Below are 22,833 nucleotides of genomic sequence, written 5' to 3'. Positions count from 1 at the left end.
CATCCCTTCACAAATCTCACACTGATTTTTGGGACTAAAGGAAATGCCAGCAGGCATGAAAATGTTTATAGGATGAATAAACCCGAGAAGCATAAAATGCCATGAAGAACAACAAAAAAAACAGCATGGAAATCGAATGAACAAAAACAACAAGATAAGTTACAAGGAGATGAGTTTGTAAACAGTTGGGAGATATCTTTATGCCTCTCATCATCTTGATGAGTTAGCGAATGTGAAATTGGTATATGCTTGCCCCCGAAGTATGTTTGGGTGACTCAAAATCAGTGTGAAATGAATTCAAACACATTTTTACGGGTTAGAAACTATTTATTAGAATAATGAATATATCTTGCATGTGTGTGTATATACGTGGTGCGTTTCAAAGTTTCGCCAAAAAATTGCTATTTTTGTTGTAATTGTTGTACATTTCAAAATAGGTTCATTGTTACTTTTTTTTACTTTTTGCTTTCTTACTATGGTAACTTTTTTGCAATTATTATTCAGAATAAATTTGCCTTCAATATTTTACCTATATGTTTATATTTTCTTCATTTGTTTTTCTTGTATAGAATCAGCGATATAAAAGAGAATGTTGTACTTTCGTTCTTGTCGTTTACTATGCATTTACGATTCAGCATCATATATTTTACGTGTATATTTGATCTAAATATTTTCTGCTTTATGACCAGCAGCGCGCGTCGCCAGTGCTATCCGCTAAAAATTTTTGTAGAACACATTTTGGCGTATCAAAAGTGATGCCAACCTTAAGCTAGGTTTTTATTGTTGATAAAATAAAAAAGAAAATAATAAAAAAAAGTTCAGCAGTAGCACAAATAGGTGAGTAATTTTTCTTCCAAGCAGGAACTTGCATTATGTAGGTCAAACCGAACTTTTCTTTTGCTTTGAGTATAGTTTTTAAACTATTGGATTATATAGTGTCTTTTGCCTTCTTTGGGTGTAGTTCTCGCAACGAGGAATAGGAAAATTTCGGATGATTATAGTTGATTCATGATTTTTGGATTTCTGATTTTCTAATGAATCATTTTTCGAGCTTTATCAAAAATTTTGTTTACGATTTAGTATTGCTCCTTCTTGCGCATATTGCCTGCTTCTGCACTAAAATAGTCTTATTTATCAGCTCTTTTTGTTTTCACTAAAAAAAACTTTCATTGACCGCAGTTAATATTTTACGCTAGTAAATTTGGACATTTTTTCTATAATCTTTGTATCATCCGTTTCCATCCTCAGTCGAACTTCTCAGTCTTACTGGTTTCGATCAGTCACCTTAAAACTAACTTTTTGTGTGTGTATGTTTTTCTTCATCTTTCGTTTTGGTTAACTTTGCTTTCAAATTTTGCTATCCTGCTACTCGTACCAGAATTAAACTTTTGATTCAAGTAAAACTAGATTGCATTTCAGTTGCATTTGCATGTTCTTTTCACCGATCAAAGACTTACGTGAAAGCAAATTCAGAATTTACAGTTATTATAATTTTTTTAGCCACACAGAAAATGTTTACATCAATTTTGTTTTAGTATTGCTGAGTTTTAATAAACTTATGTCAGTCATTAAAACTTAATTTACTAGAATAGAATTCCAATAAAGTACATCAAAGCACGGAACACATACATTTCGGTTAAGCAATCGCAAAAAGGTGGGTATCAAGATCGTTAATTAAACTAGAAATTATGTTAGTATTTGTGATTTTTTTTTATATTATTTTTTAAATAATAATCAGGAAAGTGCTAATCGCAGATCCTCTGGCTTACCCAGAATGTTTTCAATAAGTTTAATTTGATTAAATACAATCTTTCATATCTTAAACACAACATTACTTTAAGTTAGCCTTCTCTTTTTTCACTTCAATCGTTTGTTTTATTTCTTAATTTTTTGGGAATCCGGATGCGAACACTTTTGTGTCCGTTGATTTGTTTTAGTGTAATCTTTGTCTTCGCAGTTCCCCCACTATGGCAACATTTTCATGTTTGATTTATTCTCACTGTATTGCGAATTGGATTCATCTTCATATACTTTTTTTTTGCCCTGAAATCGATTAATAATCGAATCATTATTCTTTTTTTTATTTTTTTTTTCCTTTGAAAGAGAATTTATCTATTTACTTTTTCATTGTACTGGCACTAGCTCCATTTCCAATTTCGCTGGTTTGTTTTTGTTTTGTTGTTTCGTTTCACGTGTGCTTTTATGCTTTTTAGAATGTCTGCTTCACTCTTTCTTTGCTTCGCTTCACAAAATCACATCTGTGGTGGCTTTTTGTAAAACGCCGTCTTATCATTCAGTATTTGTTTTGTTTTTATTCTGTTGCTTCAGTTCAATTATTATCAAATGTTATAGTAGCTACTGGGTGCATCTACACATTATACTTGTTTTTTTTTTAATTCTCTTGTCAAACGAGAGAGATACTGGTCGGTGATGTATCGGTGCTTATCGAAATTCTTTTTGAAAGCTTTCAGTTGCAATCAACTGGTTTATTAGAACTTTGGAGATCTGCTCCATCGCGGGAAAATGAATCACAACACTACATTAGTCGAGATGAATGATAGGTCGAATGAAGTCATTTTGAATGCTCTGGAAAGTAATTTTTACTTTTCGCTTAATTTTGACTGGGACATGTTTATACATGTATGGTTTTGCTCACAGTATTTTACTAAGTAAAAATCTTGCATGTTTTAACTTACAACTAAATTAAATCACCAAATCGCTTGGCATAATACTCAAAACTGACATTTTAGTTCACTAGCTGCGATATAGATGGGTTGAAAGTGAACGACGTCGCTCGGTCACGATAAAATCTAATTATAATGGATTAAATATAATAAAATGGACATAACTGTCTGCTTTAAGGCTGACAAACTGCAACTACATGAAGACTTCCTCTTTGCTTTAGATCGAATAACATAGTTTCTAAAGTCACAGATTTTCGAGTCTGATCGAAGAGTAATACGTATAGGAGAAATAAAAAATGCAAACAGAAACAAACATTCGAGATGAACTGAATTAATGCAGCCTTTAAAGGGACAACGCAGAGTTGCATTCGTTCAAAAGGCTATTCTAACCGGTATTTGCTTTGATTCTCACTCAGTCTATAATGGGCTTAGGATCAAACACTGAACGGATGACCTGTTGTCAGGCGCAAGTTTTTTTCAGTACCAGAATCGAAAACTCCTCGTTTTCAGAGAAATTTTTTTTCGACATAATTTTACCGTTGTACATAATAATATTATACTATATAAAATTATCTATAAATTGCGTATTGTTTAGTGATAAACTGTTCATAAAAATTGGATACTTGTGCATTCATAGCACATTAAAACGAACCGCGTATTATACGCTTCTGTAAGAGGTAGCACAGTTAATATTTTTCGTATAAAATTTGCCTAGCAGATGTATAAAAAAAATAAAAAAAAACAGATCAAAAACATAAAATCAAATAAACAGATTCGTTCGAAAACGAACATGTAGTACACATACGCGAATAAAAGCATTACAATTTGAACACAGATTTCCGAAATTCGTCATTTCGTTTCAATAAATTTGGACAAATGTTTTCTGCGGGCTGCATTGATCCCGGGCGTCCGGCGATGTTTCGACCATTACGACCAATCTGCCATCAGGAAGTAGTGCCACATCACTAGGCCGATCTTTCTCGTCCATGGCCGCTGTCAGGAGGTTGTTGGATGTTGGACGAATCTCGACCTGTGGTATGAAACGGGATGTTTTAAAGTGGGAAAGGGTTCATTAAATCATTCAAATAGCTTTGAGAAACTTATATTAAAACGGAACATATAGATAGATAGACATAATAGATACATTTCAACTACACAGTAAACGAGAATCGATTAATTCGGCATTTTGGGCAATTTTAAACATGTGGAGTAGAGAACAGTAATTTCTAAGTTTTAAAATTAAAAAAGGTCTTGCACGACGATGTCTTGTCCGATCCAATCCCGGTAACTGCTGGAGTGTGACAGGGATGTATCTTATCACCGCTACTTTTTCTAATAATCCTTCAACAATGAAGCCACTGAACGACCTTGACCTGGCTGACGATATTGTTTTGCTCGCCCAAACACAACCGGATATGCAGAGCAAACTCGACGACCTCATCGAAAGCTCCAAGACAGCAGGTCCCAAAGTCAATGTCGAATAGACCAAGTCGATAGAGATAAACAGAGGAAATCCCTCCAGTTTCATAGTAGCTGGGCAACAAGTTGAGAAAGTGGAGTTCTTCCAGTATCTTGGTAGCCAGATAACGCCTGATGATGGTACCAAGAAAGACATCGAAACCCGGATCAGAAAAGCCCGATTTGCTTTTGCGAGTCTCCGGAACACCTGGCGCTCACGCCAGATCTCTCTACGAACGAAAATCCGAATCTTCAACTCAAACGTCAAATCCGTATTGCTGTATGGGTGCGCAACTTGGTGCACATATGCGGTAACGACGCGAAAACTGCAAGTATTAGTAAATCGCTGCCTGCGAAATATCATCCGCGCTTGGTGGCCTAGCAACTGGATCTCAAATGAGGAACTTCATCGCTGGTGTCAGCAAAGAGCGCTAGAAATCGAGATTCGGGAACGTAAGTTGAGATGGGTTGGGCTCACGTTGCGAAGAGATGAGAACGAGATTGGCAGAGAGGCGCGTGAATGGAATCCAGAAGGACATCGAAGAAGAGGCCGACCTAGAAACTCGTGGCGACGAAGTCTAGCCGCCGAAATACAAACTGCCGACAAGAGTCTTGACTGGGACCAAGTGAAGACGCTGGCTCCGGATCGTCAACAGCGGAGGTCTTCTACCACGGCCCTATGCACCGGAGGATCGGCGCGGGAACATTAAGTAAGTAAATAATATTAAAACTGCTGACATTAGCTACGGACTTTTTTGGTGAAAGATCGATTGATTTGGTATTCGTCTTGTAAATGTAAATGTCCAAAGGCCTGTATTTTCAGTTTACATAATACTAATCTAATCGGAACATGATAGAGATAACTTTGATATTTGTATTGACAGCAAAACATGTTGCTTTAAAGTGTGCTCAGTACTTTTTTACGTAAATTGACAACATAAAGATCTTTCATAGAGAAATAAACGATTTTCGGTAGTTCAAGCTTTCAGCCCGAATTCGAGAAGTTCTATGGGAAAAATATTCGTTTAAAGAAATTTTCACAATTGCCGAACAAGTTCAACAAATTGAATCAGCAACTTCGTAGTTTTCCGCTTATTGTATTCCGCTGTTCTGCACTACAAAACACGCATTGGCTTAGAATCGAAAAAAATAGGATTTTTTACAGTAAATCTATAATAGATTATATAATCAAAAGTATAAAAAATCAAAAGCGCACGTACACTCACCGTCCACAAGAATTCTAACTGTGGAGAGAAGATTAGAACTCTTTGATTCTTGGAATCCGCAACGATCACTCGGCCATCGTCATCGCAGCAAATTCCGGACGGACGGCTGAACTCGTGCACAGCCGATCCTTCGTGTCCCTTCGCCGCCAGAACCTAGAACATGTTTGGATTGCGTTAAACGATTTTGAAGGAAGGTAGAATATCTCAACAAACCTTAGTCAAAGTAGAATCAATCAGCAATAGACGATGGTTTTCAAAGTCCGATATGATGATGTCTCCTTGTGGCGTGAAGCAAGCTCCACGCGGTGTCGTTAGGCCCTTCAAGTAACGGCTGTGATTCACTCCGTCGAAGCTGAAACGTGATATGAACTGTCCTTCGGAGTTGAAAAGCTGAATGCGATGATTTCGCGAGTCTGTAACCAGTATTTCTCCCTTCACGTTGACCGCCACATCCCATGGATACTGAAATTGGCCACAGTCTTTGCCATAGCTGCCGAATTTCAGCAGAAAGATACCATTGGGTGAGAAAACTTGCACGCGGTGATTGTCTTTGTCCACGACGATGATACGGTTCTGGGCATCGGTACAAATGCCTGCTGGTAAGTCAAATTGACCATTGGCAGTGCCCTTCGAACCGAACTTCAGTTTGAACATTCCATCGGGATAAAATACCTGCACTCTGTTGTTACGACGATCGGCTACCAAAATATGACCGTCTTTATCCACTGCAATACCCCAAGGACGAGAAACCTGACCATCTTCATGGCCGTCGAAACCAAAAGTTGAACTTGGCCCTACGGCGGGCTTGGCAGAAACGTGTGTTTGGCAGCCCGGAATACATTGACCTAGAACAGGCATCCCGGGGATGGGACCAATTCCAATTGTTGGAGATGTTCCCAGTACATTTTTGGAAGCAGTCATTTGATCCCATGAAGAGGAAGTAGAATTCAGGCGCTGGGCTGGTGTAGTACTTCGTACAATAGGACGGCGTGTTAGGATATTTCCACTCGGTGGTTGTATGCATACGTTAGAGCCAGCGGACATGGAGTTACTTCGTTGATTTACCAACAGAACGTCTCCTTGCATGCGTATGTCCTGGAGAAGTTCGAAATTGGGTGGAACAAATGTGATGAACTCTTCCTTTGGCTGAAGGTTTTTGTACATGGCAGCAAATTGTTCCATCTGGCTTTCTCCGGAGGTTAAAGTTTTGGCAATATCCATGCTGTTCATGGTCGAAACAGAATCTAACGCTTTGGTCAACATATCTGAGGTTTGTGATAGCCCAGCTAGGGCTGCTCGGAGCCCAGCCATTTGATCAGACAGAGATGTAAGCTTCTGTTGTCTGAATTTATCCACACGCTCCAAGAGCGTTCTTTCACGGTCTTCAGCGGCTAGAATAAAGTGACGCATGGCTTTACGAATACGAGCAGATGCCTCCATGGCATCTCTCTCGACCGCCTGTGAGTAGGTCACGGCACGGTCAATACTGGCCTTGATATATTTGGTACCTAGCTTACCACTCTCGATAATGGATAAAATCTTCTCCGAAGCTCCATGAGACACGTTGGACACTGGAATGCAGGAATGATCCTTATGATCCCATAAAGTACACTCCTGGCAGACGATTTTCTTGCACGATTCACATAAGTAGCGTAAAACCTCGCCATGAATATCACAGTGCGGTTCGACGGCCATCGATACACTTTGTATTCCGGTAGCTGATCCGATCGGTGAGATTGTATGTATGGAAATTACACAATGATCCTTGGTGTAAGCGTTCTTATTATGAACGTGGGCACAATCCTCGCACAGCACATCGTTACAGTCCAGACAGCGACTGATGGCATGAGTATCGCAGCGACCACAAACCGCCCCCAGTGATGAAGGGCACACAGAGCTTCCGTTGGACGAATTGGTTTGCGGTGATGTGCTCGGCGTCATCTGGGTTCCGATTGCACCCAAAATATCATTCGGTGGGGGCGCACCGTTCGATGTTCCGATTGCCCCTAGTACGTTCGAAAACAGTACGTCATCTGTGATGCTAATGCTGTCCCTATCCAATGATGTGTTGCCAAAGCTGCTGCTTCCGTTTGAGCCATTACTTAAGAGTTAAACAAAGAGAAAAAGGAAAAAAACAATCGCCCGATTAGAATAAATCATTCTAAACGACTACTAAATAGTTGCAGGCTTTAGCTGCTAGCCACCCATCATACCTTTGTGGCACGGTCACCGGACCGGAACTAACTTTTCCGGGCGCATCCCAACGCGGCAAGGCGTTAAAAAGGTTCGAGAAGAAAATGTGATCGTTCGAGTTGAAATCGACATTGGCGTCGTTGTTGGCCGGAGCCGAGCTACCCGGAGGTGGGGTTATCTGCATTGATGAAGCACCATTGGATAAGAGTGCCATATCGGCGCTGTAAATAAATAAAAAGAAGTAAAATTATATAAGACTTTTTGTTAAACGGACCATTTGAGTATTTTATTTGAAAGACTATAACACTTAAGGGTTTAAATCAACTTGAATTGTAATGGTTGCGTATAAAGATATTGTTATAATAAATTCAAAGGCCCCAAATACTATCCTGATTCCAGTTTTCAAATTTCGGAATATAAAGTGTCAAAAATGGAATGACGGATAAAGTTTGAGAATTTTTATTCCAGGTTGGGTAGGTGAGCCAAATTTAGCTATATTTTTTATAGATTTCCCGATTTTAACTTTAATTCATGGGCATACAATGTTTTGGTATCTGACCTCCAGAATCTTTTTTCCTAACTATGTTGATATTTGAAATGACTATTTTAGCTCTATTTTACGAAGTAAGTTTCTAAGAAAGTGGTTGGTCCCAGCAAACATTTTTGTACACCCACAAATCAGACTCTACTTCAATAATGAATTTCCTCGGAGGCAGAATTATCGGTAGGGGAACATGCCCTATTATGCGCCACCTAAGCGAATCGCTGATTTTCTATGTATTCCACATAAAAATTGTGTTAAAAATGGGTGTAATCGTTGAAGAAAAGTGTTTTCTACAAATTCCTATGATTTTTTATTACTCAAATTGCTATAGTTTCTTCAAAAACTTGATTTTTAAAAACCATATTCAAAGCCACAGAACAAAACTGTGTTGCGAATACGCGCCGCTGTGTATTCAATACGCGCCTAGCAGCCGAACACACCCGAGAGCAGCCGAAGACCGAAAACACACCAATACTTACAGACACTTTGACTGAAAAGAAAATCAAAATGGACTAATAGAAATTAAACAAAAAATGAAAAATAGATTTTTTGGGCTGAATTAACGCTCAAAATATGGTTTTAGACTTTTTGTTCATTTTCAATGAAAATTGGCCTTTTTGAAAAATTAATGCTATTTTCAGCCTACTACGATTGGCGCGTTATAAAGAGCGCATGGGCCGTGATAGAACATACCCATGAAAAGCATACCTTAGCGAGTTCAGTATGATTTTTTAGCATAAAATCAAAATTTAGACTCTCCTCTATCGATGTGTCAGAAAATATTGTCTTATTCGTTTTTCTCTGCTTGGTGACACCTTATTAAAAGTGTTTTAAAATTTAGATCAAAATGAAGAAAAACCTAAACTGTGAAATTATCACGATACAGGGGCATTTTGAGGAAAAATTCATACTTGCCATGACCAATCACAGCATTTAAAACAAATTGGTAATATTTTGCAGGCTTAAAATGTTTCAGATTCTTCAAAACAAGAGTGGCGCGTATTAGCAACATGGGGCGTTATATGAACTTTTCCCCTATGAGATGTTATGTCGAACCGGCATTCACAAGCTTTCTAATCTATCATTGTCCTCCCAGCGCAACCGCATTGCATATATCTGAAGAAACCAAATAAAACATATTCCATATCCTATCACAAGACAAAAAGGATGCAGCAAGGATATTATCAAATGATGTACCGAGCACTGTGTGTTTATCTAAACCGACATTAGAAAAAATTCTTTGATTCCAACCGGTGGCAGAAAGACTATGACAATAAACTTTCGTTTGATAACCGACTCAGATGGTACACTGGGTAAGATATCGGATTGGCAAGCCGAGGCGAGATGTTGCAGTGAGTTCGATTCTCACTATATTTTTTTGATTATCCAATAGGATAAAAAACCAATAAAATGTTTTTCTTGTTTTGCTTGAATGTAGTGGTCGTGCATCATTTTGCTTGGGAGCTCGAGTCTTTATGCCAGTAGTGCTTTTCCAATCTTGTAATCTTTGGTACAGTACACTTTTCGGCGCATTTTCGGCACAGAGATTTGCTTAATAGGCATTGGATTTTTGGGTGTAGACATAATTCTCAACAACTTTGTTATACGTTTCATAAAAATCATAGATTTTTTTTATTTATTTATTAACGGTTTTCTTGGCAGTTGGATTAGTCTGAAGACTGTTGTCAACTGCTCATGGAGTGCTAAGTTAATGTTGATGTTATTAATGTGAACAAGTTCGATGTTTGACTTTAAAAGATTCTTTGATATTTTATAGAAAAATGTTAGCGTTCATCACATTTTCCATGCTGATGATTTATTTCTAGTTTGACGTACTCTTCGTAAAACAAATATGTAAGGTGCTATTTTTTTACAAATCTGACTTATGTGACCGTTTTAAGTTTTCATCGATACAGAGTCCGAGGTATTTCATTTGTGACACCTGTTCAATCTGAGTGTCATTTATTGATAACGTTAGTGTTCGAGAGTGACCTCTCAGTGAAAAGATCATTAATTTAGTTTTCTGTAGATTCATGGATAAATGGTTTATGTAAAAATATTGGAGGAGAACTTCGATATCATGTTTTATTTGAGCACTCAAATCATTGAAATTTTCAGTGACATAGAGCAACGTTGCGTCGTCTGCATAAATTTGAAGCTTTCCATTTAAAGATAATTGAAAGATATCGTTTATATAAATATTGAACAAAAGTGGCCCGAGAACGGAACCTTGAGGAACATTATTCTCGGTGAACTAGAGTTGGACCCTAGGTAAACTGATTGAGTTAACGATAGTGAGATCGATTCAAAGCCCATTTCGTTCAATTTTTTCAATAGGATTTGATGATGTACACAGTCAAATGCTTTACTGAGATGTATGAATAAACAAGTTACATTTTTCTTATCATCAAGATTCGTTGTTATGTCATTCATGAGGTTTGCAACTGCAGATAAAATTTGTTGTTTATTAGAGTAAAATCAACGGATCATATGTAGATCCTAATGATAACTTAATAGTAATTACAATACAAGATAAAAATTAACATAAAAATTAACACAGGTTTATACAGTTCTTGAAACAGTTAAAATTTTTCTCCGGAACACGTTCCTCGAAACATCGAAGTCGAAATGCTCAGAAAAGCGATTGAACGTTTTCAATATGCCGATAAATGCGCTGTTCGCTCCATAGTTGTTGAGACGAATAGGAACATAGAGCTGCAAAAGCTGGTTTCTCAATCCTCGGGGGCGCATGCTGAGAGGAATGGCCTCCAGCAAAACGGGACAGTCAACTCTGGACGTTAAGAGATCTGCAACAACTAGAGCGCGCGTAGCGTTTCTGCGGGCTTGAAGCGTATCTAGGTCTATTCGATTCGTTCAGCCCCATTCTGGTAGAAAGGGCACCAAACAGCTGAAGCATACTCGAGGATGGAACGAACTATACAGCAGTAAAGACTTTTCAGGCAGTACACGTCTTTGAAGTCTTTGGCCATGCGAAATAAGAATCCAAGGTTTCTGGATGCTTTGTCGACGATGTAGTTTTGTGTGAGTCTTAAAGTCCAAGCGTTGATCGAGAATAACGCCCAGATCGCTGATGTGGTCCTCCCGAGAAATGATTCCGTCTCCGAGAACGTACTCCGCAATAAGAGGGTGTCGCTTACGTGAGAATGATACGACCGGGCATTTACTGCGATTCAGGGGCAGACAATTCATGTCACACCACTGAGCAAACACATTGAACTGCTGCTGCAGGAAATTAGTGTCCTCTTGGCTGTTTATGGTGTGAAAGAGTTTCAGGTCGTCGGCATATGCAAGTTTTTTGCAGTCAAGGAGCGAGAGTACGTCATTAAAATATATCACGAAAATTAGTGGTCCTAAATGACTTCCTTGAGGCACACCGGAGCAGGCAAGAAAATAATTTGAAAAAGCGTCACCAATACGAACGGATAACTTTCGACCTGTTAAGTAACTGTGGAACCAGTGCAGAAGGGATCCACATAAATCCAGACGTTCCAGCTGTGCGATAGCGATATCGTGGTTCACCTCGTCGAATGCAGCAGAAAGGTCAGTATATATGGCGTCAGTTTGAGTTTTCCTAGCAAAGCTGTCTTGCACAAAAGATGTGAAGGTGAGAATTTAAAAAAAAAAAAAAAAAAAGTTAGTAGTCGTGGATCGTTTAGGCATAAACCCGTGTTGATCATTGGAAAGTTGGTGCTTGAAGAACAAATTAATGGGATCCAAGATAACCAATTCAAACAATTTGGCTATCGCGCATAGAGCTGAAATTCCGCGGTAGTTGTTAACATCTCTCTTGTCACCCTTCTTGTGAACAGGAAACATGTAGGCTTCCTTCCACAGTGAGGGAAAGATTCCAACATCCAGCGATGATTGGAAAATAAGCCGAATAGGAAACAGCAAAAGTGGCATAAAACGCTTCAAAAAAGTAGCAGGTATACCATCCGGGCCTATAGATGAAGAGTTTTTCAGCTTAGCTGTCGCTTTCGATATGGATGCATCGTCGATTATGATACCGTTAAACGAAGAACCTATAGGCAATATATTTCTCACAGCTCTAGCCAGTTGCTCAGGAGAAATGGATCCAGTTGTAAAAATGCTAGAGAACTTCTCGGCAAATAGATCACAAATTTCGGGGAGGAACATGTGAGACGGAAGCCCTGATTCTCTTCGCTGATTTTTCACGTGCTTCCAAAAATATTTCGGACTGCTTTTGAAATTCTGTTGTAACCGATTAATATAATTCTGGTAGTAACGCTTACTGGCTTTCTTATAGGCAGAATTCAATTTGCGATATATGTTCTTAGTATAGAGGGACTTATGCTTGTTGTAGTTGCGTAGTGCGCGCTGCTTGGCCGTCTTAAGTCTCCGAAGACTTCCAGTAATCCAGGGGGTCCGTAGATTGGTAGCCGTGCTGCGTTTCGGCACATGACGATCGATGATATAATTCAGGATGTTCGCAAACGTCGCCGCAGCTGCATTGGGATTAGAGAAATCGAGCTCAGCCTCCCAATCCACGGGTTGCAGGACGAGGGATAAAGCTTCGAAGTCAACGTTCTTAAAATCGTGATAGAAGGAAGCGATTTTCTCTTCTGAGCCGTGTATTTTAGTGATATCGAGTGAAATCACTAAGACTGGATGATGCGGGACAGTTTTAACAAGAGGAGCAGGAGCAGATTCAATCGCCGGATTCTTGATCCCTTCGTTCACGAAGCAGAGATCAAGCATACGGCCGTTTTCGTTTTCAATTTTGTTGATCTGTCGAAGAGTCGCGGTACTCAAGGAGTCTAGGAAGATGTTGGAGGATGCCGAGAATGAAGAACGAGCAGGATCCGGAAATAAAAAGCCGCTTTGGGAGGAGCACCACTTCAAACCAGGTAGATTGAAGTCACCGATGATGAGTATGTCGTCTGCCGGAGAGCAAATCGAGCTTACTTTAGAGAGGCAGATAGGGTATTAGATTTAGGAACAAAGCCAAATTGGTTTTTATTTATTATTCGATTATTTTCGCAAAATTCTTGAATTTATTCAAAAAGTATCTTTTCAAACGGTTTTGATAGCGAGTTTAACAAAGAAATTGGTCTGTAGTTGTTCACTAAATGTTTAGAACCTGATTTGTAGACAGGTATTACCTTCGCAACTTTGAACAAATCTAGGAATATTCCAGCTTAAAAAGAGCGATTAATGAGTTCAGTGTATTTTGTTATGTTATTGTTAATGATCATATCATACATACATATTTTTTCTACTTTTTGGCATAAGCGATAAGTTCTTCTACAAATTGGACGATTTCGACACCTTATTCGTACATACTTAAAGAACGCAAGAGAGCGCAAGTTTTCGCTCTCAACGTATGCAAACCGTTCCCAGCGAAAATATGTGATGTCTCTCTTATTGGATAATTCTTCCAAATACTCCATCTGATTTTTAGCAATCTAGTTGCACTGCAGGTCGCAGAGAGAACAACAAGACTGTTTTCACGGGAGAGAAATCGAGCAAAATCGTCCTCTGAATCTGCAAACGTTGGGGACTTTTGATCATATCCGAATTAACACGTCGCGTCGTCGCCATGGGACCCATATTCGTGTGACGGCTGTATTTCCTGGGAGGCCCCGTCACATCAAAAATGTGTGACGTTCTCCTACTCGAGCTAGCCACTCAGTTTAGCCACACGTTCCAAATCTTAGATTCTCTCTCTTTTCTTAACCGCTTCGAGAATTTCTTTGAGCCCGGCTAGTAAGACTACCAAAATGAGCGTGGCAACGAACGTGTTAAACTGACTTAAGTAACAATTTTCACAATCTTTCTTCGTTCGCTGTAACGTTGTTTACGATTTAATTTATCATTTCTTATGCGATTTAATGTTTTCTGAGCTTCACGTATGTATTTTTGAAATTCGCAAATCGATTGTACTTTGTAAACAATCTACATGGAAGCCGAAAGAAGGAAAAAAATTGTGCACAGTTATTTGTAAAATCCATTGTGGTCTGCATCGAGGCTAACTAAACAGCTGAAAATACTCAGAAATACCGTATGGCGCGTTATCAAACGGTATAAGGAAAAAATGATGACGATTCGAAAGCCTCAAGCCAATCGTCGAAGTGGAACTGTCGATCGGAAATTGCGTGGTAAGATTCTGAAGACGATCAAAGAAATTCCGATCTGGCACCCCGTGATTTGGCCAGAAAATTCGGTGCTGCCCATAGTACCGTGAGCAGAATTCGACTCTGGGAAGGAATCAACTCGTATCGAGCTAGCTAACAGCCAAATCGGACCATAAAACAGAATAGCGTAACCAAAATCCGTGCTCGGAAGCTATGCGACCAGGTGCTGACAACGTTCGACGGATGGACGATGAAACCTATGTCAAGGCTGACTTCGTGCAAATCCCAGGTAAAAAAATTTACTTGGGAACGACTCGAGGGGATATTCTAGCCAAATTTAAAATTGATTTTGCCGACAAATTGGCACGAAAATTTATTATTTGGGAGGGCAAATGCAGCTGTGGCAAAAAAAGAAGGTTTTCGTTACTAATAAGACAATAACGTTGGAACTATACCAAAAGAGTGTCTCCAAAAACGAATTTTGCGGTTCATTCGATCCCACGACCATCCCATAATGTTTTGGCCAGATTTGGCAAGCTGTTATTACAGCAAAGTTGTTCAAGAATGATATGCAGAGAAAGGGGCCCAGTTTGTTCCGAAAAACCTTAGCCAACCCAACTGCCCTCACTTCCGCCCTTTTGAGAAATACTGGGGAATCATGATGAGAAGACTCAAGGCAAAGTGAAAGGTTGTCAAAGACATCAATCAGATGAAGACCTGTTGGGATAAGACAGCTAAAACAATGCACGAAGAAGGTGTGCTCCACCTAATGAGCTGTGTTACAAGAAAAAATCGAGAATTTCATCAAAACCGTGACGATTAACTTCATCCGTATTTTTTCTTAAAGTATGAAAACATACTACATTTCTATAAAAAAAAAGATCTTGAATTCAATCAAAAAAAATATAGGCAATTGTTTTTGTTCTAATTCTATCTGAAGCAAGCTTTATGACTGCAGATGCAGATTTTATCGAAAACTCTACAAAAGACTGAAAAAGTGATCAAAATCGTCGCAAATCAGTCTATGCTGGTACTATTGAGCAGTTTTCGATCAAAAATTCGATCGCTGTCCAATTATTGACTGAAATCTAATTGTATATTAATTCACTGTCAAAAAGACTATTTGCTTCAAAATTGTGTTCATACTGTTCATTTTAAATCTAGCTTGGACATAATGAGACACCCTATATTTACATTAAAATATTTCTACTTGTTGTGAAAAATGGAAAATGGGTCACAACTAGTTGAAATCATATGGTATGGCAAAATTAGTAACACTTACAATATTAGGAACACTTACCTCTACCTTTTAAATAATCTATTTTATCTATATTAAAATTTACATTTTCTGTTTCTTTTTAATTCCAGATCCAGAAATCTCTGTAAAATGAACAGAGACTCCACACCACATGTTTCAGTAAACGATACCAGTTCACAAAGGCTGATCAATAATCCGTAAAATTTACAGCATCCGCTCTTGGAAAACAAAAGCAAATTCTACCAGTCTGCATTGAATTAGAAATGCGCAGTTACACACCAAGACTGACTGAAAAGATTCTACAGATGAGGGCGAAGATGCAGTAGTAACGAAGCAAAAAAAACCGGCAATCGGTACATTTCATTCTGCTCTTCCATCCCACGGTGCATCCCAGTTGGTAAGTAGAAAGATTCATCAAATGCACCCCAACAAACACCAGCCAGCATCAGCATCACTGTCTCTATACGGCAGCGTTGTCAAACATCCTCTTCCTGTTACTGAAATTGTACCTAATGTGCAACCAGCTTGCTTTTTCCAGCATACGAAAGCCTGGATGGATACACACTTCTAATTTTGAAATGAAATACAGCATAATAGAGAAGACGAACACAAAAAAAAACAATAAACCTAATACCTACATCACTTTAAAGGTTCCCCAATCCGGCAGATTTTCGACTAATAAAATAGACGAAACCTTAAACTCTTCGAACCTTCCTTTTCCGTCGACCTTCATTGCTGAATGTGGATGTGTGGAATTCGGCGGCCCCTCCCGTGGTGTGAATTTAAGCACAGGATTTTATTTTGAAATTGCTTAGAATTTTTTTTTTAATGTAAAACATTAAATCAGTTTTTCAATAATTTTGGGTTTTATAAAATTTTCCTGTCCCTAAATTAAAAGTTTACAAGTTTTCATTGTTTGCTGTTTCGGAAATATATTGATCTCATCCAGCTCAAGACTTTTGAGATCCAAAGTTTGTCTGAATTGGTAAGATAAAAGTACATATGAGTTATATTGACATTGACAACATTGCTCAAATTTAGACATCTAAAAAAAACTTAACAGTATACTTGTTGAAAAAAACTGATTTGCTCGCGATCTTTTGAAAAATGCCCCTAGCACAATTTCCAAAAATTTTAAAACTCCAAAACCCCTGCAGCTACATTGTTCCCCATGTAAAGTCGTCTTGCTTGTTTTTATCAATATCTGTGCCACCAGCTGGAATCAACCATTACAGTCAGGACACAAGGAGAATTCGTCACGCAGGTACTGCTGGCTGGGGTTCTATTTAGGTGGATATACCACCACAGGACAATCTGCTGAAATGTGTTTTTTTTTCACCTTCCGTTCATGTCTTCTTTGAATTGTAGACGTTACAAAAGGGCAGATCGAAGCCGGGTGCTTCGCCTCACGTTGAATTGAAACAGGCGAAGCAATACGTCGAAACTAGAATTTAACAAAACATTGAAGGGAAGCCAAGGAAATTGAAGAAAAAGCATATTCAGATAAAAGAACCATCAAAACTAGGCTCCATTAGGTTGTACCGAAGTATCCTTTTATCAAAACATTTTTACGACAGTAAGAAAATGTCTTGCCTGTAAAATAAAGTGCTCAAAAATATTATGTTGCGGTTATGTCCCCTTGTCGATAACAGTTGTCTTATAACATAAAAGATGTTCCATCGTCTTGAAATTCACTAGAAAAATGTGTAAAAATTTCCAATATGCTTGGCTGTTAATTTCCAAAAATTATTGCCGTTCAATGATAAGTCCCAGTTTTATAGTTTTTCCATCTATTTTAGATTTATCAATTTTTCTATACATAGTGAAATTTCGGATTACGGTTTTCGCAAATTACATCGGTGGGAATCCTAATGTTCATGATAAAAATAAGCTTTTATGTAAGAACCTAGTTTTGTCTAGTCACAGGGAAATGAATTTGTAAAAAATAAGTATTTTTTTCAAATGACATGTTAAAGGCCTTAAAAATCACACCAAAGCAGCTTTTTCACAGAGCGAAAAATATTGTAAATTTTTTTAGTTAAAGGTTGATGCTTTATTCAAGAATACTTGATTTTTCATTCAGGGAGGCTTCAACTTCAACAAAAATAAAACTGGTCGAATGATCAAAGTTAGATTAACTGTTTTTTGGCCGTATTTCTTTTTATTTTCTCAGTTTTCAAGTCTTAGATGTAGAGATTTCTCTTTAGGTCACATTTCGTTAATTTGTTCATCACAAGTGTAATAAATCAGAAAATATATCGGCCAAAAAATTACGAAAATAAAATTCTAAAAATCTGACATTTACATCAGATGTGATTGAGACATGGAAAATCATTTGGCATTATAAACCCAAATTTGATGATTTTTGCAATTGTATCCCTTTGGCTACAAACGCCTCCATTATTTACAAACAAATTCTTCAGAGTTCGAATTTGTACAAACTTGCTAAGAGCAAGTTTGCAGAAAAACGTCTTTTTTAGTTGTTTTATAGTTGTTTTATAGTTGTTTTCTATGTCATGCGCGATCCTATGGGGGGTCGATCGCGGTGATTCCCCCAAGCGGCGAAAAACCGTTATAAAACACACGAAAACGCTCAAATGTCTAAAAAATAAAAACTTTTGCTAGTCGGAATGCATTTAAATTTTCAAAATTTTCCACTCCGTGTTAATTTTTTAACAAAAAAAGATGTTTTTTGAATTGCGTAATGGTAAGAAATTTGAATTGCAGTCAAATTCCCCATTGGGGTAGATAATCAATTTACCAATAGGCTATTCAAAAGCGTAGGACTTCAACTAGCAGTCTAACTTTAAACTCTTTTTTTATACTTTGTAACCATAAGTCACCTTAACATCAGAAACCCATTTTTTAGCTAAAAAGTTCACACTGTATTTGAAAAAAAACAACACTTTGTTTTGTGAATAACTTTTGAATCCATGGATGTTAATTGATGAAATTTTCAGCGAAGCTACCTGGTTACGTGCCAAGGAATATTTAAAGAAGGTAGTGCCAAGACAGCCCTGCTCTAGTATTGGTACAGACTGAGACGTCACAATCACGAAAAATCTGTTATTTTACTAGGAAAATTTTCTTTTTCGATGATAATTCGAAGAATCTGCAGGAAATTTTCCACTTTGAAAACATGCTATTGTAGAAGGATTCTTGCTCTTCAAGATGGGTACAAAAAAAGTTTCATTTTCAAATAATTCTTCTATAAAATAGATCATCGAAGTTCTAAAAAAAGGTGGATTTTCACCACCAAAATTTGCAAAACTTGTAAATTAGTTGCAAGTCTTCCATGAAAATCTTCAAGTCAGTGCATTTTAAGCTCCTCATTTCAATAAAGTGATCAAAACACAATTTTTTATACAAAAACAGAATCTCTTATTGGCATTTTAGTAAACTGAGTTAACAATCATGAATTAATGTTAATTGTTCTACATAAGAATTGTATATGGTAAACCGGTTGGATTAAAATCATGTCAATCAGTTGAACACTCAATATCTACTAGCTAGATTTTTTGAAGTTGATATTTTCTTCATTTTTGTACGTTTTAGCTTCAAGGCGACATTGCATTCATTAATAGATTAAGAAAAAATCATGATGCAATCTTCAAAGGACCAAAAAACTCCATTACATAATCAAAGAGAGGCCCTACAAAAAAATAGAAATGAAATTGGAATTCGATTTAGTTTTAAAACGTGTTTTTCTTTGAAATTCCTACCATCCTCACATAAATTTTCAATACAATCGTTTTTGTGACGCCACAAAAAAAATCCAATATGGCTCTCGACACTACCTTATTTAGATATTCCTTGGTTACGTGCAAATTTTTGTGATGTTCTGTCAAATGGATTTTGTTTTAGCGTCCAATGAAGAAATTTAAATTTTTGGCATACTATGACCCTTTCTTTTTTCAAATCAAGCCTATTTTCGATCAAATTCTGTTTCCTGAAGCTTCACCTTCAAAGAACTCAAAATTTGGAATTTGGTTGAAGTTATTACAAATTTACCCGATTGTCCTCCTTCGGCACAAAAACAATATATTTGACTTTTTATCAGGTAGTGGATAGTTTTTGCGTAATGACACGATTCCAGATCTAACTTAAACAGAGATTAAACTTTGTGGTACCTATTGAAGCGCTTTTCAGAGAAAACGGTCACAGGCAAGACTTGTCAACGAAAAGTTTCTGGTTGGAATCCTGCCAGGGGACAGCTAAAGAGTTCGTTTTGCAGTCCATTACGAAATTTTTCAAATATCTAGAGTCAGCTAGACGAACCAGGAAAATTTTATTTTTTAATTACTTCCTCTATTCATATTTTCGGATTAAGCTTGAAAAAACCTCTCCCATTCCTCTCGCTTAATGAAATCAACCATCTTTACTTTTATTCAAATTTTAGTTCACTATTGGATCCTCTAGGACTAGGACTTTTTAAATGATTTACAATGTGGTCGAATAGTTGTTTTTCAGCTGTTTTTGGGTCTCCCACAGGAACTTTTCTGGATTTTTCTCAATTCTTCCCAAAAAAAATTATCAATAAACTTCAGCATTGGACGCAATCTCAAAAATCACTGGTCAGATTGCCACCAAATTTTATACACGTACATGTTACATTACTAGCTTCACTGAAAATCTTATCAATTTCCAGCCATGCATTCAAAAGTTATTCACAAAACAAAGTATGTAATGCATTTTTTTCGAAAACTCTCCTTACATAGGCAGGCTTTATAACGTAATTTCAGTACTTTTCCGGTACCAATAATGAATATCGTTTTCCAAACCCCGCCTTGTGGCGGGATTTATATTTCTTCTTTTCTATCTTACATAGGATCATTTTTTCTAAAAAAAAACTGAATGATGGTAAGTTTTAGGCCTAACTGTCAATAGCTATTTTAGCTCGAAAAACACATGGACTAATGAATTCTGAGTATATAGAGATATACCGAATATTCGGTCGGCCAAATATTCGGCCCCGAAAACCGCCGAAAAACCGTTAAGCCGAATATTCGGCTCACCGAATAGTTGAGCTAAGTATTCGGCCGAATAGGCTGAAAAAACGGCCGAATATCTACTATAGACTTGTAAAATTTGTCAAATGATTTTGAATAATTTATAAAATGTCCAAAAGTAAGGTTATAAAAGCTACACAATCATTTAAAACTGATGGTTTCAGAAAAACACCTAAGGTCTATCCGCGTATCTTCCACTGTAGATCGTACAGGAGAATGCTGACAAGCATGGGTGGCAAAACTCCTCAGATCGGCTTGTCCAGTGAAAGAGAGTGCATTTTTTTTCGTCTGCTTCACCAATCGGTGCGGGGAGAGATAAATCGCACTGAAATGAAGAGTGAGATTGTCAACACATAAGAGTGAGCGAGAGCATTCATATCCGCTGATGAAGAGAATTCCATTCTCCGGAAAAACCTGTTGCGCAATGTGCTGAGGAGAATTCGAGAGCTAACTCAGTTTATTCTTGGTACGTTCACGAGAAAAGATGCTACTTTCCGAATCAAAGCTCCCAGCGGTGTCTTGATTTTCTAGAAGCCGTCCTGATCTTAATTGCAATTGATTTTGCAATAAAAACAGTTTAACCTCTTAAACCAATGGTAATCTTCGATTCAGATGATATTTGAACGGTGTTTTTCGGGTTAAACTAAAAGCCACCTAACTTCATATCTCTTCTGCTGCATGAATTAAGGCGTATACTGCACCGCTATTTCGCCTTAATTTATGCAATCTAAGAAGAGCTGTATTTCATTTCCACCAATCTATGGGGTCCTGAAAATCCTGGTTTTTGTTCTTCGCGGTGTCCTGATTTTTTGATGAAACCACCTGTCACCTCTTCTTCGAACGCTACCTTTTGTAAAAAAAAATAATTCAAAACAGCTAACAGCAGTGAGCATAGTAGCGGAGTAGAAATTGTTTATATTTTTTCTACGTTGTGTGGTGGGAGTCTAAATATTTTTTTCCTTATTTACTCTGAGGTGTATGACTGAAACACAGGGCACTCTTTGTTTAGAATTCTCTTTCTCCCACTCGGATGCAAATGCTCTCACACTTGCCGTCCGAGTCACTTACAGCTCGTGTAAACTCGGGTAACGAGTGGAGCACGATCAGCGAAAGAGGATTACACTCGGAAGCCGAACTGAAAACAGAGTTGGTTACTCCCGGCTCTTTGTTATTTGAGAAGAGCCGACCAACCCTGCTGACAAGTATCGCTTTATGCTTTGATTATTGTTTATTCTAGATTTTCTGGATATATTCAGGCTTGCTCAAAAATCCAGTACAGATTCCAGATAAGTTAAATCTGGCCGTCCAGATTTTGTTTAAAACTTCCCGAATTCTGCTCGGGTTTATTCGGATTACTTGCAAAATCAAATAAAAACTCAATATTCTCTTAAAAAAATTTTAGATTTTGTGTTCAACAAAGTTTTTTAAAAATTTCTTAATAAACATAATTTTTGCCCTTTTTTAATCGTCCTGAATGCCTGACCGTGTGGATATGTGTAGGTGAAAGTATGGTATGCTTAAGGTTGAAGATTATCTTTCTTTTCAACAACTTCATCTAATTCAATATTAAAGAAGCAATTTAAAATAGCTTGGCACTTGTCGAAACATGTTTTGTCCCAGATTTTACAGAAACGCAATCTCTTTGATGATAAACGCCCTAGAAGCGAGAAGTCATCTGATGTCTTTTCAGTTATTGATGACATTTTAAAAATCAGAAAGACTTCTACTTAAAAATATCTGGAAATACATCATCCGATAATATCATCTGGTTGAAAATGATCGACTAAAAATCATGCCGGTCATTAATATTGAAGAAATAGAAAGCATTGAAATAATCGCTTATTAAGCTTAAAGTTTCGACATTTTTCAAAAACCGAACCTAAAATGATCGGGTATGAGATCATTTCAGGGTGGGGTGGACCAAATTTCAAAATTCGAGTTGCGTTTGAATCCTTTTTCATACTTATTAAAACACATTTGTTTAGTTTTGTGCGAGAAATTTGCAATGTACTTAAAATATAGAAAATAGCTACTTAAGTCATCGTTCAAAAGTTTGGGATCACCCCGTAGTATGGTGTTACGGCCAAAAGTTTGGGATCAGTCTTCTAAAACATGCATTGTTATTTGACCCGTATCTCTGTTATCAAACAACGTATTGTTTATTTGATGAGCTGATTTGGAACTTAATGAGTAGAACTTGCTTTATGGATATTTAATTGAAATGTTTTTCGAGACTAACTTCTTTAGAACTTTAGTAGGCTCGTGAGGAACAAAAATTTGGTATGTGATGGTATGCTTCTAGACAAATTCTACCCGCTCATTTTCACCATCTTTCATTTCTTCTA

The 22,833-nt window shown here is 37.5% G+C and overlaps 1 protein-coding gene across 2 annotated transcripts in view; it reads right to left on the bottom strand.

Moving 5' to 3' along the window:
• Positions 1 to 306: 306 nt before the first annotated feature.
• The window catches only part of LOC129751090 (protein wech-like), a 52,890-nt gene continuing 30,363 nt past the window's right edge, over positions 307 to 22,833 (bottom strand). Inside the window, exons 2-5 of one of the 2 annotated variants that reach the window (XM_055746375.1) lie at positions 7,582 to 7,782; positions 5,582 to 7,469; positions 5,363 to 5,521; positions 307 to 3,714 (exon numbers count right to left, since the gene is read on the bottom strand). In XM_055746375.1, the coding sequence (XP_055602350.1) occupies positions 3,544 to 3,714; positions 5,363 to 5,521; positions 5,582 to 7,469; positions 7,582 to 7,775 (2,412 nt within the window). In that variant the 5' untranslated portion in view covers positions 7,776 to 7,782 and the 3' untranslated portion in view covers positions 307 to 3,543. The remainder of the gene's footprint in view (positions 3,715 to 5,362; positions 5,522 to 5,581; positions 7,470 to 7,581; positions 7,783 to 22,833) is intronic. The other variant, XM_055746376.1, reaches the window with a different exon arrangement.

Source organism: Uranotaenia lowii, chromosome 3 (assembly GCF_029784155.1).
Source record: "Uranotaenia lowii strain MFRU-FL chromosome 3, ASM2978415v1, whole genome shotgun sequence".
Classification (NCBI taxonomy): Eukaryota; Metazoa; Arthropoda; class Insecta; order Diptera; family Culicidae; genus Uranotaenia; species Uranotaenia lowii.
The sequence above is the reverse complement of the archived record's forward strand: the minus strand, read 5'-3'. Positions and strand labels throughout refer to the sequence as shown.